This window comes from Dermacentor silvarum, chromosome 4, assembly GCF_013339745.2.
Source record: "Dermacentor silvarum isolate Dsil-2018 chromosome 4, BIME_Dsil_1.4, whole genome shotgun sequence".
NCBI classification, from domain to species: domain Eukaryota; kingdom Metazoa; phylum Arthropoda; class Arachnida; order Ixodida; family Ixodidae; genus Dermacentor; species Dermacentor silvarum.
In genome coordinates, this window is record NC_051157.2 from 27187285 (window position 1) to 27208150 (window position 20866).

At 43.6% G+C, this 20866-nt stretch overlaps 1 protein-coding gene across 1 annotated transcript in view; it reads right to left on the minus strand.

Annotated features, from left to right (window-relative positions):
• Positions 1-4202: 4202 nt before the first annotated feature.
• The window catches only part of LOC119448414 (cytochrome P450 2A3), a 43284-nt gene continuing 26620 nt past the window's right edge, over positions 4203-20866 (minus strand). Inside the window, exons 6-9 of the mRNA XM_049665359.1 lie at positions 17275-17390; positions 16312-16570; positions 13617-13807; positions 4203-4614 (exon numbers count right to left, since the gene is read on the minus strand). Of these exons, the coding sequence (XP_049521316.1) occupies positions 4439-4614; positions 13617-13807; positions 16312-16570; positions 17275-17390 (742 nt within the window). The 3' untranslated portion in view covers positions 4203-4438. The remainder of the gene's footprint in view (positions 4615-13616; positions 13808-16311; positions 16571-17274; positions 17391-20866) is intronic.

Here is a 20866-nt window from a genome sequence, read left to right on the forward strand (position 1 = left end):
TCATTACGTGCTTTGTCTTGCGCGTTGTATTAGTGTGTCAGTTACGTGCTTCGTCTTTCGCGTTGTGCTAGCGTGTGCAGCGTAGTGCAGCTTCCATATGCACGACGGTTGCTCATGGTCATCGACGTTGGTAGTCGTGATGGAGGAGACGTGCCACCAGGCGTCAGCGTGGGTGCATCACGCCTAAGGGCGCTTTAGCCACAAAACACCAATAGACATTATATATCAATGTGCAATAAACATTACACTACTTCTGTGAAGACACGTTTCACTTTCGTGTTCTATACCGATTCCTATATAAGAGGGATCAACCACATTTTTTTTATTTCTATTTTTGGAAATATTAAATCGGGCGAAGCGCGGGAAGTGGTTGACTTCGTGCGTCCGTCGAGCTTGCCTCCGCTCACCCTTGCCCCTAGCTCAGCGATATCACAAGTCGGATCGCGCTCGGTCATCTACTTCGGTTGTCGTGCCAAGTATGAAGATGGGAAAGATAAGACAAAAAATCTTGATCGGGCGTGCAAGGAACGGAACACTGAGCAAACCAGGTCGATCAAGCATTAGACGAAGATGGCTGAATAGGGGCATGCCACGTCTTGTACGGCTCTGTGGTGTTCCAACACCGCGATTTCCAGTTCTGCGAAGTTTTTCAGGTTTCCTAATGACAACAGGTAAGCACAAGTATTTCACTCCGTTTTCTGAGCAGGTATTAGTTTTGTATGAGTAAACCAGTTCTGTGCAAGCGTGAGCAGAGTGACCTAAGAGCAGTGTCACCTAAAGCCCCTCCATGAGCTTATGCTTTTTTTTTTTAAAGTAGCGCCACCGTTTGAGGAGCCGCCGCCGCCTATTTCTGGTTCTGCCGCTTCCGTTAGAAGGTTTCTGCGCTGCTTTATTCCGTTCTGGCCTTCCCATTGTTTCCGTGCTCGCTGAAAACACGCACAATCAAACGGCGGCGGCGGAAAGGCCGGCAGAAAGATCATGGCGGCACTACCGCTTCCGTCGGTTGGAGATGAGGGGAAAAAGAAGAGGGGGAGAGCAGGTTGGTGCTACTTAACTGCCAGCGGTAGTACTATGGAGGGACTTTAGGCAGCCCATCTGCTGCCGGTGAAATACTTGTAATCAATGGCTTGAGTGCGGGTTTGTATTGCTCATTTACTTTGCTTTATGCTCAGATTCGGTGTGTGCAGGTTTTTGAGCACGTGTGTCATAGACGAGGTGCAGGAGGAGGAACAAACTTTTATTTAAACCAGCAGTTTAGTTGGCTGGGCCTAGGCCTCCCACGTGGGGACATCGAGGTCTTGCCTCTTCGCCGCCTCGCAGGCTTGCTGGGTAGCCCAGAGTTGGTCGTCGAGTTGGGAGCTGCGCAGGGCGGCGTGCCATTTCGACGAGAGGGTCACGGTATTATTTGTCGGATATTGGTTTTCACATTCCCATAGCATGTGGGGAAGCGATGCTGCCTCAGTCTTACAGATCTTGCAAATGTTACTAGGGTAGGTGTCCGGGTAGATCGACGAGGTGCAATGTTATTTCTTTTGCCAACGAAATGTCTTCAATGATACCAGTAATGCAAGTATAGGGTATTCAATACTAATTAAGTACGAAGTAGTAATCCCCTTGCGATGCTGAGTGCTATGAAGTTCTTTTTATGAATGGTTGGCTTCTTGCATTGCTGTTGTATCAAAATAGTGTCTTAATTTTCGCCGTGCTTTTCTGTATATGGGACTCTTGCTTTGCCCAGGCGGCGCGGCGAAAATGGTGCTAAAGAGCGCCCTCTGTCCTGAACTAGGTAGTACCAAGCACGGTCGTCTGCTTCGGAAAGCACGTTTACAATGTGGACCGGCCACTTTCGGTTGTGTTGTACCATGGTCTGCAGCGAATAGGGGGGTGGCACGCTACGTAAAGGCAAGAAAGTATGCAACGCCGAATACATGTGCGGCCTTCAAGAAATCAGCGGCGAAGTTTTAGCGCGGTGTCAATCGCAACTGAAGTCAGTCGCGTACGAAGTTGAACATCAGGTAAGGTTTGCACGCTGCTAGATTCAGGCGCACAAACGCGAGGAAATGCTTGCTATAAATGAATTCACAGCAGCGATAAGCAGACATCACGTGTACGGTACTATTCGAGCGCACGACGGTACGCGCCGCGACGGCAGCGGTCTTTCAGCATGCCGCGAAAAGGCGGGCCTCCTGCAATCTTTGTTGACTGCATGCCGCTAGACAAGTAGTTATGCCTGCGCTGCAGTAGCGGCCATCTGTCCCTGTTAGCAACTGATAAATGATGCAATACATATGAGCTCGCAGTAACGTACGTACGAATCGCGCTGCAGCGCGAGCTCGTGCGCTGCTAGCTTGATGTAGCTTTTAATGACAGCGTTCGAACATCGATGTGCTGTAATCAATACTGCCTCACTGCGCTGCCTCAACGTGCTGGCTTGAGGTCAAGGATGAGCACATTTAACTCTCAAACATGTGTTGCTCGTAGCGGGGTAGCGAAGTTATCCAGCGCGCCCGACGCTCTGCTACGTGAGGCCTTGAAAGAAAACGGTAGTATCTGATGTTGGGATTCAGGTCTCCTTGCTCGTGGCAGCCCACGACGCAGCAGTAATGACAGTGACGCTTTTTCGAGGCTGAGCTAGGTCTCTCGGTCAGATCGGCGTCGTCAATTCCTTCTGCTTCCAGCATTACGTCCCACGGGATACGGAGCGTCCGTTTTCGTTAAACTAGGCTACGACCATCTCTCAGAGTGGTATGTGACAAGCGACGAGCCTTTTCGCACTCACAACAGGGCAGAAAAAAAAATGCGAATCGACGCAACACTCAGGCTAGAAGCGTGCTTCGCTACAGCCAGGGCTCACTACTACCCAACCTGGTACTACCCAGATATAACTTTTCTCGCCGCCACCAGGCGCCGCTACTATGCCTCAAACTTCTGCGCAAGACGCCCATAGGAATACGGAACAAAGTATGACAACAGGCCGCTTATATGGGCTTGTAAACACTGTATAAATTGAGCACAAAAGTACCAAAAGCGTGCTCCTTCATTTGGCATGTAATTCAAATGATGAGAGCAATTATAGGCTACTTTCTGATGTAGCCAGTTTAAAATTCTGTGGCTATTTACTTCTAGTACTGTCAGTGAAAATACACGTATTGTAACTAACCGTATATAAGACACAAAATGTGTGCACCGTCATAACAGACGGGATAGAGTTAAGTTTCGTGTGACCAGATCGTGATGGTTAATAAATGTCGCATTGGTGTGGAAGTTCTGGAATCTATTTTCGCCTATAAAGTACAAATTTCAGTTGTGCATGAAAACTGCTTCTGCAAATTGACACCTTCGCACTACGTGGAGCTTAGCCTTTTTTCCAGTACGAAATCTGTGAATAAAAACAAAGACGTTCAACTTTTACTTGTGTTCAGTTTTGGCTGACTGAGAAATCGGTCAGCTTTGGTTGATCCACTTCACAACAAGAACAAAATTAACGAATGATGGTGCCAGTGAAGTTATTTTCTTTACGCTGGTCCCCACTATATCTGTGGAGTAGTTGAACTGCAGCCCTAAAATTAACAAGTTCTGAATTTAAAAGCGGCCACTTCCACGAAATGACGAAATGTCAATTCCTTGCTTCCTTGCCTTCCTTCTACGCTTCCTTCGAGACTTAACACTACCCATCGCAGAGTTCACTGACGACCCACTTACGCTTGCGCGTAAAAGGAAATGCTGAACTCAGAAAACTTTTCGTTCGTAGAAGCTGCTTGGCATTAGCAGGCCACCTTGGCGAATAATGCCTGACATTACGGTTGGCTGGGACCGGATCTTAAAAACAATTATAACGTCAGAACTTCTTGTGATTACGGACCCAATTGATTCGGTGCTGGTGAAGCTGCTTTGCTCAGGTGGCGGCTTGCTAGAGAACATTGCGTAACACGCTGTGCTAAGACGTTCTAACATCACTGCAAGCGATAATTCAAGAACATGACTTCCTTCAAATTTCTCACTTGAATGGCTAGATGAATAGAAACTCTTGCTTGCTTGAATCCTGACGGGAATATCGGACGTGATGATAAGCTCAGTATGCTTGCCCAGAACATGGAACACCATGCGCGAGCTCCACGATTTTGTTGAAATAGTTTCTACGATGACGTACGTTTTGAATTGTTTAAAGAGACAACTTCAGACCACCAAGAAATGTGTTTTAGTTTTATTACATCTGTAAATTGATGAGCTACGCATTCTGGATAAGAGTAGAGGTGTAAATGCGTGGGTCGCTGTATTCATTACTGTACTGTAATGCACTGTAGTCTCATACATGATTTTATTACATACAAAATAATAACAGAAACAAACGTGCCGTTATCCGAGTGTTCAAACATGCACATTCATGAAGACACAAACATTAGTTAGCAATTGTCAAGGTATTATGTTCGAGGTGCGTTTATCGAGGAACGAATCTGAGCCTGTAATGGTCGAGCTCCTCGATGCAAACGTCGGCAGAGTTAAGACCTTCGATCTTGTCTCCTTCGGGCAGAACGCGGTACTTTTGAAGCACGTACGTGATGTACAGAAAAATCTCCACCAAAGAAAGTTTCTCGCCGGGACACATGCGTTTCCCTGAGAACAGAAAAAAAGACAAGAAAGTGAGATCCCAGTGTTTGTGTATTTTGTGGCGTTTGTCTTAAACGCTCATGGTTAATACAGTGTGGCACCCCGAGATCAACAGCGCGTTACCCATCCTCTTTCGGTGGCCACAAGGAAGAGCCACCTCTGCCATTGACACTGCCGACAAAGTTAACGTGCGGCGCAAGCCAGGGTACATGAGTAGTGGTTCCTGTTGAAAAAGAATCAACATCAACATGAACGCTTCGAGACTGCAGGTAGCCAGTGAGATGTTGGCTGCGTGTCGTCTGGATTTCAGACTCGTTTAGAATAGACACCCAAGTTAAGAATGCTCCTATCGCCAACCACCAGATTTCCTCAAAAGGCCTGGTTGGTTGGTAACAACTTTATTGATTTTATCGAATAGGGCTACAACTTTGCTTGGGTCAAATTTCACCACGTGGCCTTTTGAGCCATTCATAGAGGGTGCAATCGCCCTGTGAGCCCGCTGAATGTGCCATCTTGTCATGTCTGATTGCTGGACGCCGTCAAAATCGCCATTCGCCAGAGTTCAGAATTGCTCCCCAAGTTTGTTGTTTGCGTCATGTGCTTGTGCCACCATTACGCATGAACACAATTGGAGGGAGAGCGAATAAAATTACTAAGACTGTTCCCCACACTTATACACTTCCTGCAGCGACATTTCTGTAGTTGCTTGGTGAATAAGCCGCACTTCACAGCAAATGCACGGCCCGGCGAGATAAGTCGAACGCTGTCCGCTCCAAATTTTGCACTCTCAGCAGACGAACGCAGGTGCGCAGGAGCTTTGTCGATGACGGCTGCATGCACTTAGCTCGAGACGTATTATGCCTCCCATACAATATATATTAAAACTTCCATGGCCCCATAGTTTCATTCAAGCATCCACACACGAAGCGTGCGCAGAACAAGTTCAACGTTCTTCATCCACCTGGACGCTGAAAACAAAACTGTTACAGCAGCAAGATAGGAGAAAGCTTTTAACAATAAAGTGCCCATTTACTACAGCTATGTGATAGCCAACAGGAGAGTGTAGGCGTAATAAAATAGTTTCAAAAGCGAATTTTTTTTTGCTGGTTCACCACAGAAAACACAGTCAGGTCACTGCCTATTGAATGGTTACGCGCACAGAATAGAGAAACTGCAGTAAATAGTTTCAGACAATATTACTCTCTACCAGAAATATATGGTAGAGAGTAAATATATTGCATCTAATAACTTCTTGTTACAAAATTACAGCACATGTTTTTATTGGAAAGTTGAAGGAAATCGTCATATAAGTCTAGCTACGTGTTTTCAAAGATTTCAAAGCGGCCTTGTAGTCTGAAATAATTGGGCTCAAATAATTTGTTGATTTTGCCTGATTACGCACGCATGCAGCACTGTGAAGCCCGGTTCTCGGTGCAAGCCTGCTTTGACGTAGCATGCTGCAGGGCGGTGTAAAATAAATCTGGCCTATACGGCGAGACATAGAGCTATCCGTCTCGCCCCTGCTGTGTAAGTGAATGTGCATCCAATCGGGAATTTCGCACAATCCGAATAAGATCGTGGGAAGAGGGAATTGCAGACGATCGCTGCATTTTACGTCACCCTTCTTGCTCACAGGAGGGTTGCTCTGTGCGCCGCGCTTCGCAGTGCTGCGTGCGTCATTCAGGTAAATCCAACAAATAACTTGAGACCAACTATTTCGGTTTACATGGCCCTTTAGAAATGTTGAAACACGCACCTGCACATTTATGATGATTTCCTTCAACTTTCCAATATAAATATGCGTCGTAAAGTATGTGTAACTAAGCAGTTAATTGATGTAATAAGTTTAGTAAGTGAATTGATTGATTTGGCTTCTTTGAAAATGATGTCCTGATGTCCTGGGCACATAATTATTTTGCAGTAACTTGATTGGAGTAACTTTTGGGGGCTTGAAAAAAAAAGTGTTCCAAGTAAAAAAAAAAAAAAAAAGACGCTGAATTTGTTCTTCACCATTACTGGGTTACTGGATATATGCACCACGTGGTACCTATTCATGGCCAATATCTAAAATGGGTATGGTCCGCAGTGTGACAATGGGTGTAGAAGCTTTAATGTATCTTACACAGGCGTCGTACTTCTCTCTGCACACAACTCTTTTCACCATACTTCCCTCGGCAAACATCTAACAGTCGCTTCGTTCTCTTGGCATACCTGCGCCTATGTATCACGGTCTGCACCCGCGTGAACTGCTGTATGCATTTCGACATGCCTTGGAAACGGTGCAGTGCATAAACATAAACATTGCTTGACTTTACAGTTGTGGTCTGCCAGGTGCCTAAATATACACATTGCATGAAATTACAGTAGCATAGAATGCGAGTACAGACAATTCTACGCATTGCATAGAGTTTTATTATAGCGCGTCATTAACCTATTCACGAAAGCTCTGCTTCACATTGGTTCCAACATATGTGTTGGACGTGCATATATTTGTTTGTCACTTTTGCTTGCTTTTTATTTTGCACTATCACATTTCGGATTTATTAGCTCGAATCACAGCTGGCATCACTTAAAGCGTTTGTCAAGGCGCAAAAAAAAAAGAAAGAAAGAAAACAGAGGCTGCGGCGTGTGTCAAAGTGACTTGGTATCTAGGTGTGTTGTTCTATCCTGTTCTGGAGTCTGGACGCTGTCCAATTCCGTCATATTCCCAAATTCGCCATCTCGGCAGCTCTGATGGGCTTACAGGGAGGCTACGCCCTCACTGATGGGATCTAAATGCTAGCGCGGAAGAATTTGCTAACATGACGGAATGCATTTCACTAGGTTTTCGAACGATGAAAGTCAATATCGGCTCTCGATAATATCGAGGAGGCCTGTATCAACGCTGGCAGTGGAAGTACGATGAATGAGATCGCAGAAAAGCAGACGGGACGATATAGGAAGGAACACAGGTACCGCGTCTATACTCTCCGAGTGTTAAACATTACATAAATAACGCACCCCCCACATCCACAATGCTTCCCTGAATCTTAAAATAAAAGGGACATTTTCTTGCGACGGCGTCATGTTGGAAATGCCTCCCGTGCCACGCGTTCTTTTGTGTTCACTTGCTTGATAACCCTGTTCTGTATGTGTATGAAAAGCACGTCATGATGATAAATGCGTGCAGTTGTTGGTTAGCGCCGTGTCTGTGTGCTCCGTCTTGTGTCGTCGTCTGGCGCTGCTATTCTGTGATAACAAACCAACACGCCCGCCACTCAATTCTCGAAATAGCTTGGGTGCACCCCCTATTCTAAAGATGTATGTTCTATGGCGACGGCCAGGCGGAGAGCAATTGTGTGCGCCGCGGACCTCGCCGCTGACTTCAGCTATGCGTTCTATCATGCGGTGGCTCGCGTGGCATGTTCACTTCTCTGTGGGCGGCGAGAATGAATGAATTTTGTTTCTCTTGTTTCCTGTTTACAACAGAAAGAAAGCCGAAGCTAAAGGCCGTGTGGCCTGACAAAGGCTTCTGCTCCTATAAGAATTCGGCACGAAGGCCGTACGCAGCGCACATATCATACAGACATACCGAAATCATCTGGAGTGTCGCGAGACCGAATATTATTTTCGTGAAAAAAAAAAGAACACGCCTACAAGGAATATGAGGAATTGTGAGCAGTGGCGCCGCTACAAGACTTTTGTTCTAGAATTGTTCCGGGTCTGGTAGCAAATTTCAAGTAGCGACACAAAAAGAAAGAGAGAAGAAACACAGTTGCTCAACTCCCACTTCAAAAAGCACGTCCACGTCCTCTTTCGTCATGGGAACGAAAATAAATGAAGCCGACATCGCGTGCTATCTATTGCTACTACTGTTGGTTGGCCATTGGGCAAAACGAAAATAAAAATGACACCATACACCTCGCAGCAAAAGCTCAAAGTCTCCAACAGTGATGGAATGAAAGAAATATTTTAGTTTGTATATAATATGAGTATATTCTTCAGAGAAATGTTGCCTTACTTCCAACTGGCTTTTATTGACTTTATATTGATCTGAGCAAAGCATTCTTTGTGTGAATTTATTGAATGTCGAGGAATTCTCAGCGACGTGCATTCCGCCCTCAGTGCCTTGATGCTTTTGTAGTTCTCTGTATCTGTAGTATTCCGTGCTGCAACACTAAACTTGGACTATCACCGAAAAGCGGGAAACAGCTGCCGGTTTGCGCCTTTTCGTATAGCACAGCTTGTCTCAGTTTTTTATGTAGGGAATGAAAGAACAAGCTATGAGTTCGGCCTTTCGTAAATGTAAAACTTGAGAAGTGAACTCGTTGAACATGACCTGATGTACAAGCTCTAGCCGAGGGAGGCAAAAAGCCTTACCGACAAAGAGAGTTTTGCTTATAAGAAAAATTAAGATAGACAGAGACATGAAGTTTACCGTTTCGCAAGTGGCCATTGCGCGTGAAAGGAGAGACCACAACTCAAGAGATCGACAAAACACAGCAGGTGATTGAGCAACATGAAGAAATAGCAATAAGTGGGAGTTGCCGCAGAGCAAACAGGAAAGTAGCCATGGAGGACCTCAAGAAAAATGTACCTTCATCTGTGAAGCGCAGATCAAACGATCTTTTCTTGGTTAATAAATAAATAAATAAATAAATAAATAAATAAATAAATAAATAAATAAATAAATAAATAAATAAATAAATAAATAAATAAATAAATAGGCTGCCAAAGCTGAACATCAGTCTCACAGTTAGCCTGGTCCCCCACTTCATTTTTCTAATCCCTGCGTAGCTCGTCGCTCTGATTTGTGCTTACAGTTTCAGTGTTGCCATGGTAACCTTATGCGTAACTCAGGCGTAGAAACAGGTTTTGTTGTTAATGATGGCGCCAATTTGCTGGCCGGCTAACTTCCTATATACTTTTCTTTCCAAACTGCATTTATTGAGTGCATGTAAAATCAACGTCAATAATTTGTGGATGGTGGGATCTGAGAAAAAAAAAAAAAAAACTAAATACTTTCACACCCTGGGCATGCAGCTTGGTATCCGAGTGTACAGCTTGTACTAGTTAAACGAATGCAACAATGTTTTGTGGTTTTACTAGCTGCAGTCACAAACGGCGAGGAAATTTAACGTTTTCTGAGACCTTGCCGCCCGTAAACTTTTGATGCCGACCGAACATTGATACTCGGTTTTCCCGCCTATTTCACGGCAGTGTAGTTGCATTATATAAAAGTCCGATGAATGTGATCGCTTCCCTTAGAACTGCCTTCAAGTTCTATGACCCTGCATTCGCTTGTCGCTGAGCCTTTGTTGCCAATTTTTACCACAGCGATGCCGCTTGCCATTACGCACATAAATTCCCGCTTTCCGGAATCAATATTTGAGTTAAAATAAAGTGTTGAAAAGTGGCATTAACATGAATTATTTATCGCTAGCTGTACAGTACTTTCTAATTGTTACGAGCGTTGAATATATATTTAAAGATCCTCTGCGCCCCTATACCCGAATAAACAATGGAGGTTACGTAAGGTAGTAATTTATGTAGAGTGGCCCACGTATAAATGAACATGCGGACACGACACCTGTAGTCCTGCTGCCTTAGTTTCTTTCATGTCTAGTCTGTCAAACGTTTACTAAAAAAAAAAAAAAAAAAAAAAAAACTGTCAGCCCTTCCACTGTGGTGGAGATGGAAGACCAGCGAAGCTGTACATGGTGGGAATTATGTATTTCCAATTATGGCTATTAGGATGTGATGGTGTAATCGGTTATTTGAACTATTAAAGAATGAGAAATATAAATGATCCGTCGAGTGACATCCTGTGACGACAGCAGCTTCTTGCAAATACGGTGAACCGAAGCACTAAATCACTGCGTTATGGCGAAGTAACGCAACGCAGACGATACGACATTAAGATGTCCCTCAGACAGCTCTCTCACAACATGTATTAGGTGGAGGACGACTGGTTTGCTTATGAGCTAGCTGCCGCCAATGTCCAAATTTTGCATTCGTACACGTTTCTGTCTCTCTCTTATCGGTCAGCTTTAAAGCACACTGTGGGAGTGGTGACGTCACTGCCATTAAGTCACTGTTTGAGTGGCGTTTCGCATATCAGCAGTCACTGAATTCCACCAGTTTTCATCAAACGAACCGGGGTCTTTTCAAACGCCCTTTAGGTACGCCTGCAAGGGCTTCAAAAAAAAAATAATTAAATGTTGCGCTGCAGGGAATCCGGGATACTAAACAAAGCAAAACAAAAAAATACAGACCGACTGTACCCGAAGAGATTCCTCGTCCATCCCTTCTCTGATCTCGTCCTTTTTACAGAATCACGTACCCTTATCGATCTACGTATTCGTTGTTTAAAAGAAATGTAGGGACTAATTTAATTTCACTCCTTTTTCATTTTCAGACACGGCCCTTAGTTCTTCCGAAAAATTTTGACTCTCCCACAGAAGCCCGCAATCTCGAAAGATTGAGACGAAAAGTTGCCGACCTCTTTAGGTAACCAGTTCCGCTAACAGAATTCATTACTGACCGTAGTACAAAGAGCTTGGTCGCGTCGCCTTGTCCCTTCATCGTGCGTGTTTCACACTCTTAAAATAGGTATTAATTAGTAGTGAACGTTCCCGAAGGAAATTTTACAGTTACTTACAGTCTATTACACCATTATTTTTTATTTTATCATTTTTGCCGGAAGAAGCATGTACAGTACGGAATAAGAACCGCGGCGGTGAAGGAGGCTGAATTGTTAATGGAACAATGAAGCTAGAGATTACCCGTCAGTCTTTTTCTAAATCCATATCTTGTGAAATGATATTTTATTCAACCGGCTGTGTGTAGGCTAGAAAGAAAAAAAAAAGTATGTTTGAAGCTTGTCTTGAGCTTTCGCTTATAGATTAGGTCACCGCAATGTCGGAGCTTCGTTGCCTGTGGCTAAATTTAATTTACGTTTTGTCGGTCACACATGGACGTAGTCGTTAATTATACAGAGCTGTATCTATTAGCGCACACGTGAAAAGTCGGAATGTAGTAGCAGTTTTATTAGTGCAGTTAATATAAGGAACTAATAAAGACATAACATTGTTCCAATAAAGCACCAAACAAACTGGACATTGCTCTTATAGTGCACGTAATCAAATAAACATTGTTCTTATAACGCACCCAATGGAACGTACATTGATAGAATCGATCATGCAATAGAAAAAGAGAGAGACGATACAGAGAGAAAGCTCTTTATTGAAACGCAGATAATTCTGCCGGCGTGCATAAGGTCCCAGTGCTACTCTGCACGTGGAAAGGGTTGGAGGGTTTGAAACACCCCAAGAGAGAGAGGGGGAAAGAAAAGAAAAAGGTGTGAAGAAGATGGACTTGGTGCTTGCATATGAAATGATGCTCTCCGTGTCAGAGAAAACATTGTTCTAGTAGGGCGCCTAATATAGAATGTACATTGATCGAATAGAACCACCATAACAGAAAAAAAAAACGTTGTTGTACTAAAGCACTTAATATAGACTAAACAAGATACGGACGAACAAAAATAGGATGACGACTTTCTGCGCCCGAACAGTGTTTGGAATCGTCATGCGTGATAATTGGAACGAATTCGCATTCATCAGCGCACATGAAAACTTGCACTAATCTGGAAATTGTCAGCTAGACTTCATTCGCACAGACAAAAGAAATTATCGTATTTTTGAATAACACCTGCAGACACGAGGAGATAATTATAAAGACACGTGTGGGGAGGATATCGAAATTTCGTTCTACAAACAGCGAAAAGGAACGTTTCTAGTAGTTGCCCAGAATTTTCAGTATCGCTCGCTTCTATTTCTGCGCTTTAAGAAATTAATGAAAGTTAGGACTATGAAACTTTGTAGGACAAATGATAGACAGCGCTGCGTTTGCACGGCTACCTCAATGGACAAACTCTAATAATATTTGCAGCTGTCACACCGTGCGATGCTCTAGTTAGACCTTTATTTTTTATAGGCCTGTATACACACATTTCATTGCGTATATATGGTAAATGGTATCAATACATTTTTCCTGCGTTGAAGCTGGTCTCAGAAAATACAGTCGAGCTGAAGAAGCGATGAAAAAATTTAGATAGATGGCTAAGGGACGTAAGGGGAGATGATCTTATTCGATACTGTACCAATCTACGGTAGGTCTTCTGAACGAATCTTTATAACCGCAGCGACGTTCAATAGCATCGTTTTCTCCACTCAACGCCGTTACTAATGCATCGTTTTCTCGCACAGCAGTTGAGAAAGATAACACGTGCTTTAAATGTATATTGTTGTAATCAGACTGTTTTCAGGCGGACTCAGTTTTTCCTTTACACTATTAATATTAGGGCATTGCCACGGAATTGAGCATGTGCACGTGTCTTCATGCAACTAACTTCACCACAGTGCAAGTTAGGGTTTGTTAAAAAATAATTTGTTCTCCGTAGCTTCCAATGCAGCGTATGGATCTTCAGGTACTAGTAAGTGAAAAAAAAAACACAGAAAGAAAGAATCAAAACAAACAAACAAACAAACAAACAAACAAACAAACAAACAAACAAACAAACAAACAAACAAACAAACAAACAAACAAACAAGCAAACAAACAAACAAACAAACAAACAAACAAACAAACAAACAAACAACAAGAAACAAAGAAACAAAGAAACAAGCAAACAAGCAAACAAACAAACAAGGAAAGAAAGAAAGAAGCAAGCAAGCAAGCAAGCAAGCAAGCAAGCAAGCAAGCAAACAAACAAACAAACAAAGAAACGAACGTACGAACAAACCAACAAGCTTGCAATCAAACAAACAGGCCAACAACACAGGCTAGTTACCAAATGAGTGGATGAAAAAATAAACAAGTGGATGAATGAATTAGCAAAACGAACGACAAACCGAGCAAATGAATGAATAAATGGGCGCTGATTAAAGTGAACTAATATTTCGCCCCAAAAAGCGATCTTTCTCGTCCTGCCGAAGCATGTGGAAGCTCCTTGAGATTGCTCTTACCGACTGAGAATGGAATTAGGTACTCAGGCTTCGGTTGTACCAGGCAGCCGTCCTCTCCGAGGAACCGGTTCGGGTCGAACTTCGAGGGCTCCTTCCATAGCTTGGGGTCGTTGTGCACCGCCCAAAGGTTAGGGACGACGGTGGTTCCACTCGGGATGTAAAATTCGCCGAAAACGGTGTCCTCGAGAACACTGAAATGAGGGTCAAGAAGATCCGCTAATGCACCTTGACAGGTAAAGCCACAGATAGAGGTCTCTCATGTTTCCTGTACTTCAGCCGTTTGAAAAACGCCCGTAATAATAAACAGCACTCTTGTTAACATTTATGAACAAGACTGAGGCTTCTGCTGAACGTGGAAGTTCCGACAGGTGGCTGAGAGGTCTATAGTGCGTCTTTTCTCTTTTCTTTCTAAGCTCCAGCCGCGGCGAAGGCACGTCGTTAACGTGTCTCATTTAGGTCAAACAGAGCGGTTACCCGGAACTTACATTGACCTCTGTGACTGCAGGCTTCCTAGCTTACTCACGGCGTCTGCCACTTCACTCAAACTACAAAATAACATAAAACTGAATGCGACCTCGGTGTATTTTTTTCTGTTCCTGCGGGTTTTTCACTTCAGTTCTGTGTCGCTGCCGCCCTCTATTTTTTTGGCGTTTATTTGGGTTTAGTCTTTGTGGCCTGTCAGGTTGTTCTCACTTCCCTCCTTCCTATCTCTAACTTCTGCATCCGTCCCTTCTTTCTTGAGGAGTAGGCAGGCGTCGTTTCCTTTCGTTGGCAGTTGCTCTTCGGCTCCCTCCCTATTTACCTCTCTGTCCATTTAATGTGTTTTCACATGAAATAATAATGATCAATGGTAATAATAATAAGAAAATGTTTATTATAGAGCACAGCAACAGCGACGGAGCTTTCGTACTGGTACACCCTAAAAGTAATACGCAAGACAAATTGTACACAGAATAGAAATGTGGTAGATAAAACAATGGCGAGACGGAGAAAGAAATAGGGAAACAGAAAATGAGTAGGCAGGCGTAAAAGGAAGTTAATCATACAGCATGATTATCTACATTTGTACCCAACACAAGAAATGAATTTTTAAATATGTCAATGCCGGCAAAATAATTATTACGTATTTTTGGAGTCGAGCCACAGGACAGTCTAATACAACCGCGCAAAAATCACGGAAGGCTTCCTGGTATACTTTTGTGGCATGAGAAATTGCACATGTTCAATGAGCTATAGCCTATGTGTGATGCCATGGACCACCTTATAGAGGAACAGAAGGTCTGATTTAACACGTTTTGATTTTAAAGGTGTGAGTTGCGGTATATTACAGAGGGCTGGACTATGGTCGTCAGAACTGCAAAAGTGGTGCTTGAAAATAGATGTCAATTTATTCTGGACGCAGAATTAGATTTGCACGTTCCACCCCAAACTACAGAGGCATACTCTAGAAGTGGAAGGCACAAAGTAGAATTTTAGAAAGGCAGCAAATGAATGGAAGTCATGCGATATACGACAAACAATACCAAGACCGCGAAGGGCACTTTGTGTCGCATATTTAGAGTGTGAAGAGAAGCTTAGCGTTTTGTCGAAGTGCACACAAAAATCTTTCATTTCATTGATCATGAGCAATGGAGCATCCTGAAGGGTGTATGGAAATTGCACATGGTGTGTTTTCCACCTATAACTTAATACCATAGTTTTGGAAGCATTTAAGAGTTTGTCTCTGCACCAGTTTGGAAGTGAAAACATGTATTTTTAGGAGGCCGTTGAAGTCGTAAACACTGTTGATAGTCGTCAATAGCTTTAAGTCGTCAGCATATAGACGGAAAGAAGAGTGTTGAATCCCTGACGAAATGTCATTTATGAACAGCAGGAAGAGAAGAGGGCCAAGAACGCATCCTTCAGGAACTCCGCTGGTGACGTTCATATACCCAACAGAGCTCTGTCCATTAATGTCAACGAAGCATGATTTATTGCTTAGGTAATTAAACACCAGGACAGTTATGGAAGAAGGCATGTTCATTTGCGTGAGCTTTGTAAGGAGGAGCTACATCAAATCTTTAAAGTGTAGTTTTTCAGAACATTGGTCAAAATATTTTTGGTTGAGATGATTTAACGACGGTCATTTGAATCAGCCTCATAGTTATTTTTTCCTGAACGCTCAAACAATCATTCTTATCTCGAGTTGTTCAGCCATAAACGAATATTTCCACGCCTTACGAACACCATATCGTCCAATCAAAAACCAAAGCGCAATACACTATTATCCGAAATTTACAATATTCGCACATGCTTACATATTGTGTTGAAGTTTCTAGTCGCCCGTTGGCTATATGTTTGGTGGACGGCAGAAGATTATAGATCCAAAAGTAAGACATTTGCAGGCGTAAGACAGATTCGGCTCCTGGAAAACCGGATGTGTTATTCTGCGCTGAGTCAGATTGCGCCATGTTGTCATATTCCGCCATGTTTGCATCCTCAGCCAATCAGAAAGAGCGCAAGCTCTCTCTGATTGGCTATGAGTGAGGAGAAGTTGATAAGATGGAGAACTTGACAATAAGGCCGAATCCGGCAGTGTCAACAATGACGCCCGGAGGTAGTTGGGAATGGTTCTTAAAGGCCTCCGCCACGCAGTGGACGTAAATAGACTTGCGATGATGTGATGATAACAGTGATGGTTGCTTGGCACACCTACCATCTGGGCACTCCTAGGGGTGACACGGTCTTCCAGCGGTTCATCTCCCAGATGCAGGCCATGGTGTAGTGCATCTTCTGGCGGTCTTCCCATGTTGGCTGGCGCTCCCTGCCCACCACTTGGTCGATCTCCTCCTGCACTCTGGCCTGCACCGTGTCCGGCTTGTCGGCGAAGTTGAGAAAGTGCCACTGCAGGGCCAGCGTGACTGTGCCTGAGCCGCCGAAGAACAACGCCATGGCATTGCCCACGAGGTGTTTAGCTGCGAAAAAAAAAAGACAAACACGCCAACTGTCGGCATAATGGCCCGATAGGCGTGTTTACTGAGGATTAAAGGATTAGAGTGTTTAAATTAATTTTGAATGTAAGATGTTGGGCGTCATTGGCGATGCCAGGCCATAGCCCTTTACTGAATGCAATATTGCACCTATGTAGTGCTTAATATACCATTTGTGATTATTTATTTATTTATTTATTTATTTATTTATTTATTTATTTATTTATTTATTTATTTATTTATTTATTTATTTATTTATTTATTTATTTATTTATTTTGTCTTGATTCATTGGCTCCTATTTATCTGCCGAAAGTGCAGAATATGCCGTTTTCTTGCTATTCTTATTTCTGCTGGCTGTTTGCGCATGGGTACGAAATGTTCTTAAGTACCGGAACGTTTTTGATATAACCTCATGTTATCCTCTGTTCATTGAACAATTTATTCTTTGTATAGGAGCCCGCGACACAATAGTTGTAGCATTTCCAAATTTCATTCAAATAAATTTACTCATGGGGGATGCCGGCTACTGCTTTGTGCATACCCAAACAATACTTTGCAAGTATAGGTCACTGTGAAAAAAATCGATACTAACAATTTTTTGAAAATGAGAAATTATGCATTGTGATATACCTAATCTTGACGTGGTAGGCGACGTACCATGTGGCGTACTGTTAAGACAGAGGCTTACGTGTGAAGTTTGATTTCGGCTCCTTCTCGTGTTCCTTGATCTTCTTGAGGTAGCCGTCGATGAAGTCCCGATTAGAATCGTTGTTAAGAGTCTGCTTGTGCTCCTCGACTTGCCGCCTGAAATCGATGCGGAGCTGACAAGAGGCGTATGCGCACAATTGCTTTCATGTCCTAAAATTGTACTGGTGAGCACGCAGTGAGTCACCATAAGTTAATCATTAAGTAGTGCCTAATCCTCGATGTTCGACATTTTGAAGTTTGCTTATTTAGTCTCATTTGCGTCCTTCGTCTCTCTACATAGATTATATACCGGGTGTCCGGGTCTCCGGGTGGTGGCATGGAGCAGAGCTGGAACCCCATGCTTCAAATCTGAGGGTCGTAAGTTCGAATCATACTCCAGTCCACTACATTTTCAGGCATGGAGTGCCGCCTGACACTGGCAAAAAAAAATATCGCCGAGAGCTAGTGGGGCTATTCTAGTCTACGTGCAACCAAACTAGGAAGGCCCACTAAGCTTCATCAAAGTCACTCCCTCACCAGAACAGGAATTGGCCTCCCTGGTGCAGTATTCGGCCACTACTTCCTTCATGAGTCATGACTACTAGAATTAACCTATGGCCCTCAGTCGCCAGAGGCTGCGGAGCACCTAACCAAGGCGGCGGTCAGACCTGCGACGTGGCAGAAGGTGCTAAGAATCTCTGGGTCCGGACAAGACGCCAATGGAAACTGAACCTGGCAACGTTCAACACGCGCACCCTCTCGAGTGAGGCTAGCTTAACAGGACAATTTGAGGGATTATCAGGCATTGCCTGGGATATTATTGGCCTTAGTGAGAGTAGAAGAACTGGTGAGCTTACACAATGCTGACTAACGGCCACGTGCTCTGCTACAGAGGTCTTCCAGATAAGAGAGAATTAGGTGTAGGATTTCTAGTCCATTAGAACATAGCAGGCAACATTGATGAATTCTACAGCATTAATGAAAGGGTAGCAGTCGTCGTAATAAAGCTCAATAGGAGGTACAGAAGGAAGGTAGTACAAGCCTACGCCCCAACCTCCAGTCACGATGATGAAGAAATAGAACAGTTTTATGAAGATGTTGAATTAGCAATGAGAAAGGTGCAAACTCAGTATACTGTAGTCATGGGCGACTTCAATGCAAAAGTGGGGAAAAGCAGGTTGGTGAGTAAGCAATTGGCAAATATGGCATCGATTCTAGGAACGCAAGAGGAGAGATAATGGTAGAATTCGCGGAAAGGAATAGGCTCCGAATAATGAATACCTTCTTCAGGAAGCGCAGCAACAGGAAGTAGACCTGGAAAAGCCCTAATGGAGAAATAAGGAATGACTGGACTGGCAAAACTTATTAAGGTCCTGCAGGACGCGCTTAGGGCGTAGCGGGCGTCTCCCACGTAGGGACCGACAGGGAATACCTGGCGGCCGCTTCGTGGGCCTGCTGGATGGCCCATTGCTCGTCGGCGAGAAGCGAGCTTCTGAGGGACTTCTCCCACTTGTCCAAGGTAGAGTCGGGATGAGCGTTTGTACACTCCTAGAGCATGTTTGCGAGTGTGAAATAGATTTCATACGCTCTACCGATCCAAGCATAGTGCAGGATGTAGAAGTGTTAGGTGAGGTAAAGTGCAGTGACCATATGTTAGTGAGGCCTAGGATTTCTCTCAATTTGAAGAAGAGAGAGAGAGGAGAGAGAAATTGGTCAAGAAGAAACAGGCCAACCTAGATGCAGTAAGGGTAAACGCAGACCAATTCAGGCTGGTGCTCGCTAACAAATATACAGCTTTAGAACAGGAAGATGAAGACAACATGGAGGTAATGAATGAAACCGTAATAAGGCTGATCTCAGAAGCAGCAATTGAAGTGGGAGGTAAGGCACCAAGGCAACCAGTAGGTAAGCTCTCCAAAGACACAAAGGACCTAATAAAGAAACGATAAAACATGAAAGTGTCCAACTCATGAGATCAGATAGAATTTGCTGAACTGTCAAAACTGATCAACAAGAAGAAAGTAAGGGATATTCGAAATTATACGTGGGAAAGATTGAGGAAGCCGTAAAATATGGACGCAGCATTAAATCAGTAAGAAGAAAGCTTGGTACTAGGACAAGGCAGGATGTGTGCACTGAAAGATGAGCAGGGTAATATCATCAGCAATTTTGATGACATAGTAAAATCAGCGGAAGAATTCCATACTGACCTGTACCGTGCCCAAAACAGCCAAGCTACTTTCATTCGAAGTAGTGATGAACCGGATACAGAGGCTCCTTCTATAACTAGCGATGAAGTTAGAAGGGCCTTGAAAGACATGACCAGGAGAAAGGCTGCTGGAGATGATGGAATAACAGTAGATTTAATCAAAGATGGACGAGATGTCATGCTTGAAAAGCTTGCGGCCCTTTATACGCAATGCCTCACAACTTCAAGTGTACCAGAGAGCTGGAAGAACGCCAACATTATACTAATCCATAAGAAGGGAGACGTCAAAGAATTGAAGAATTACAGACCAATTAGCTTGCTTTCAGTATTGTATAAAATATTCACCAAGATAATTTCCAATAGAATCAGGACAGCACTTGACTACAGCAAACCAAGAGAGCAGGCTGGCTTCAGGAAGGGATATTCTACGATGGATCATATCCATGTCATCAATCAGGTAATCGAGAAATCTGCGGAGTACAATCAACCTCTCTATATAGCTTTCATAGATTATGAAAATGCATTTGATTCCGTAGAGATACCAGCAGTCATAGAGGCATTGCGTAACCAAGGAGTACAGGAGGCATACGTGAATATCTTAGCAAATATCTTCAAGGATTCCACAGCTACCTTGGTTTTCCACAAGAAAAGTAGAAAGTTACCTATCAAGAAAGGGGTCAGGCAAGGAGACACAATCTCTCCAATGCTATTCACTGCATGCTTAGAAGATATATTCAAGCTCTTAGACTGGGAAGGCTTAGGAGTGAAGATCAACGGCGAATATCTCAGCAGCCTTCGGTTTGCAGATGACATTGTCCTATTCTGCAATAATGGAGACAAATTACAGCAAATGATTGAGGCCCTTAATCGAGAAAGTGTAAGAATTGGGTTGAAGATGAATATGCAGAAGACAAAGATAATGTTCAATAGCCTGGCAAGAGAACAAGAATTCAGGATCGCCAGTCAGCCTCTAGAGTCTGTAAAGGCAGTACGTTTATCTAGGTCAATTACTCACAGGGGACCCTGATCACGAGAAAGAAATTTACAGAAGAATAAAATTGGGTTGGAGTGCATACGGCAGGCATTGCCAAATCCTGACTGGGAGCTTACCCCTGTCATTGAAGAGAAAGGTGTACAATCATTGCATACTACCGGTGCTAACATATGGGGCAGAAACTTGGAGGTTAACAAAGAAGCTCGAGAACAAGCTAAGGACCGCACAAAGAGCGATGGAACGAAAAATCTTAGGACTAACATTAAGAGACAGGAAGAGAGCGGTGTGGATCAGAGAATACGGGGATAGCCGATATTCTAGTTGACATTAAGCGGAAGAAATGGAGCTGGGCAGGTCATGTAATGCGTAGGATGGATAACCGGTGGACCA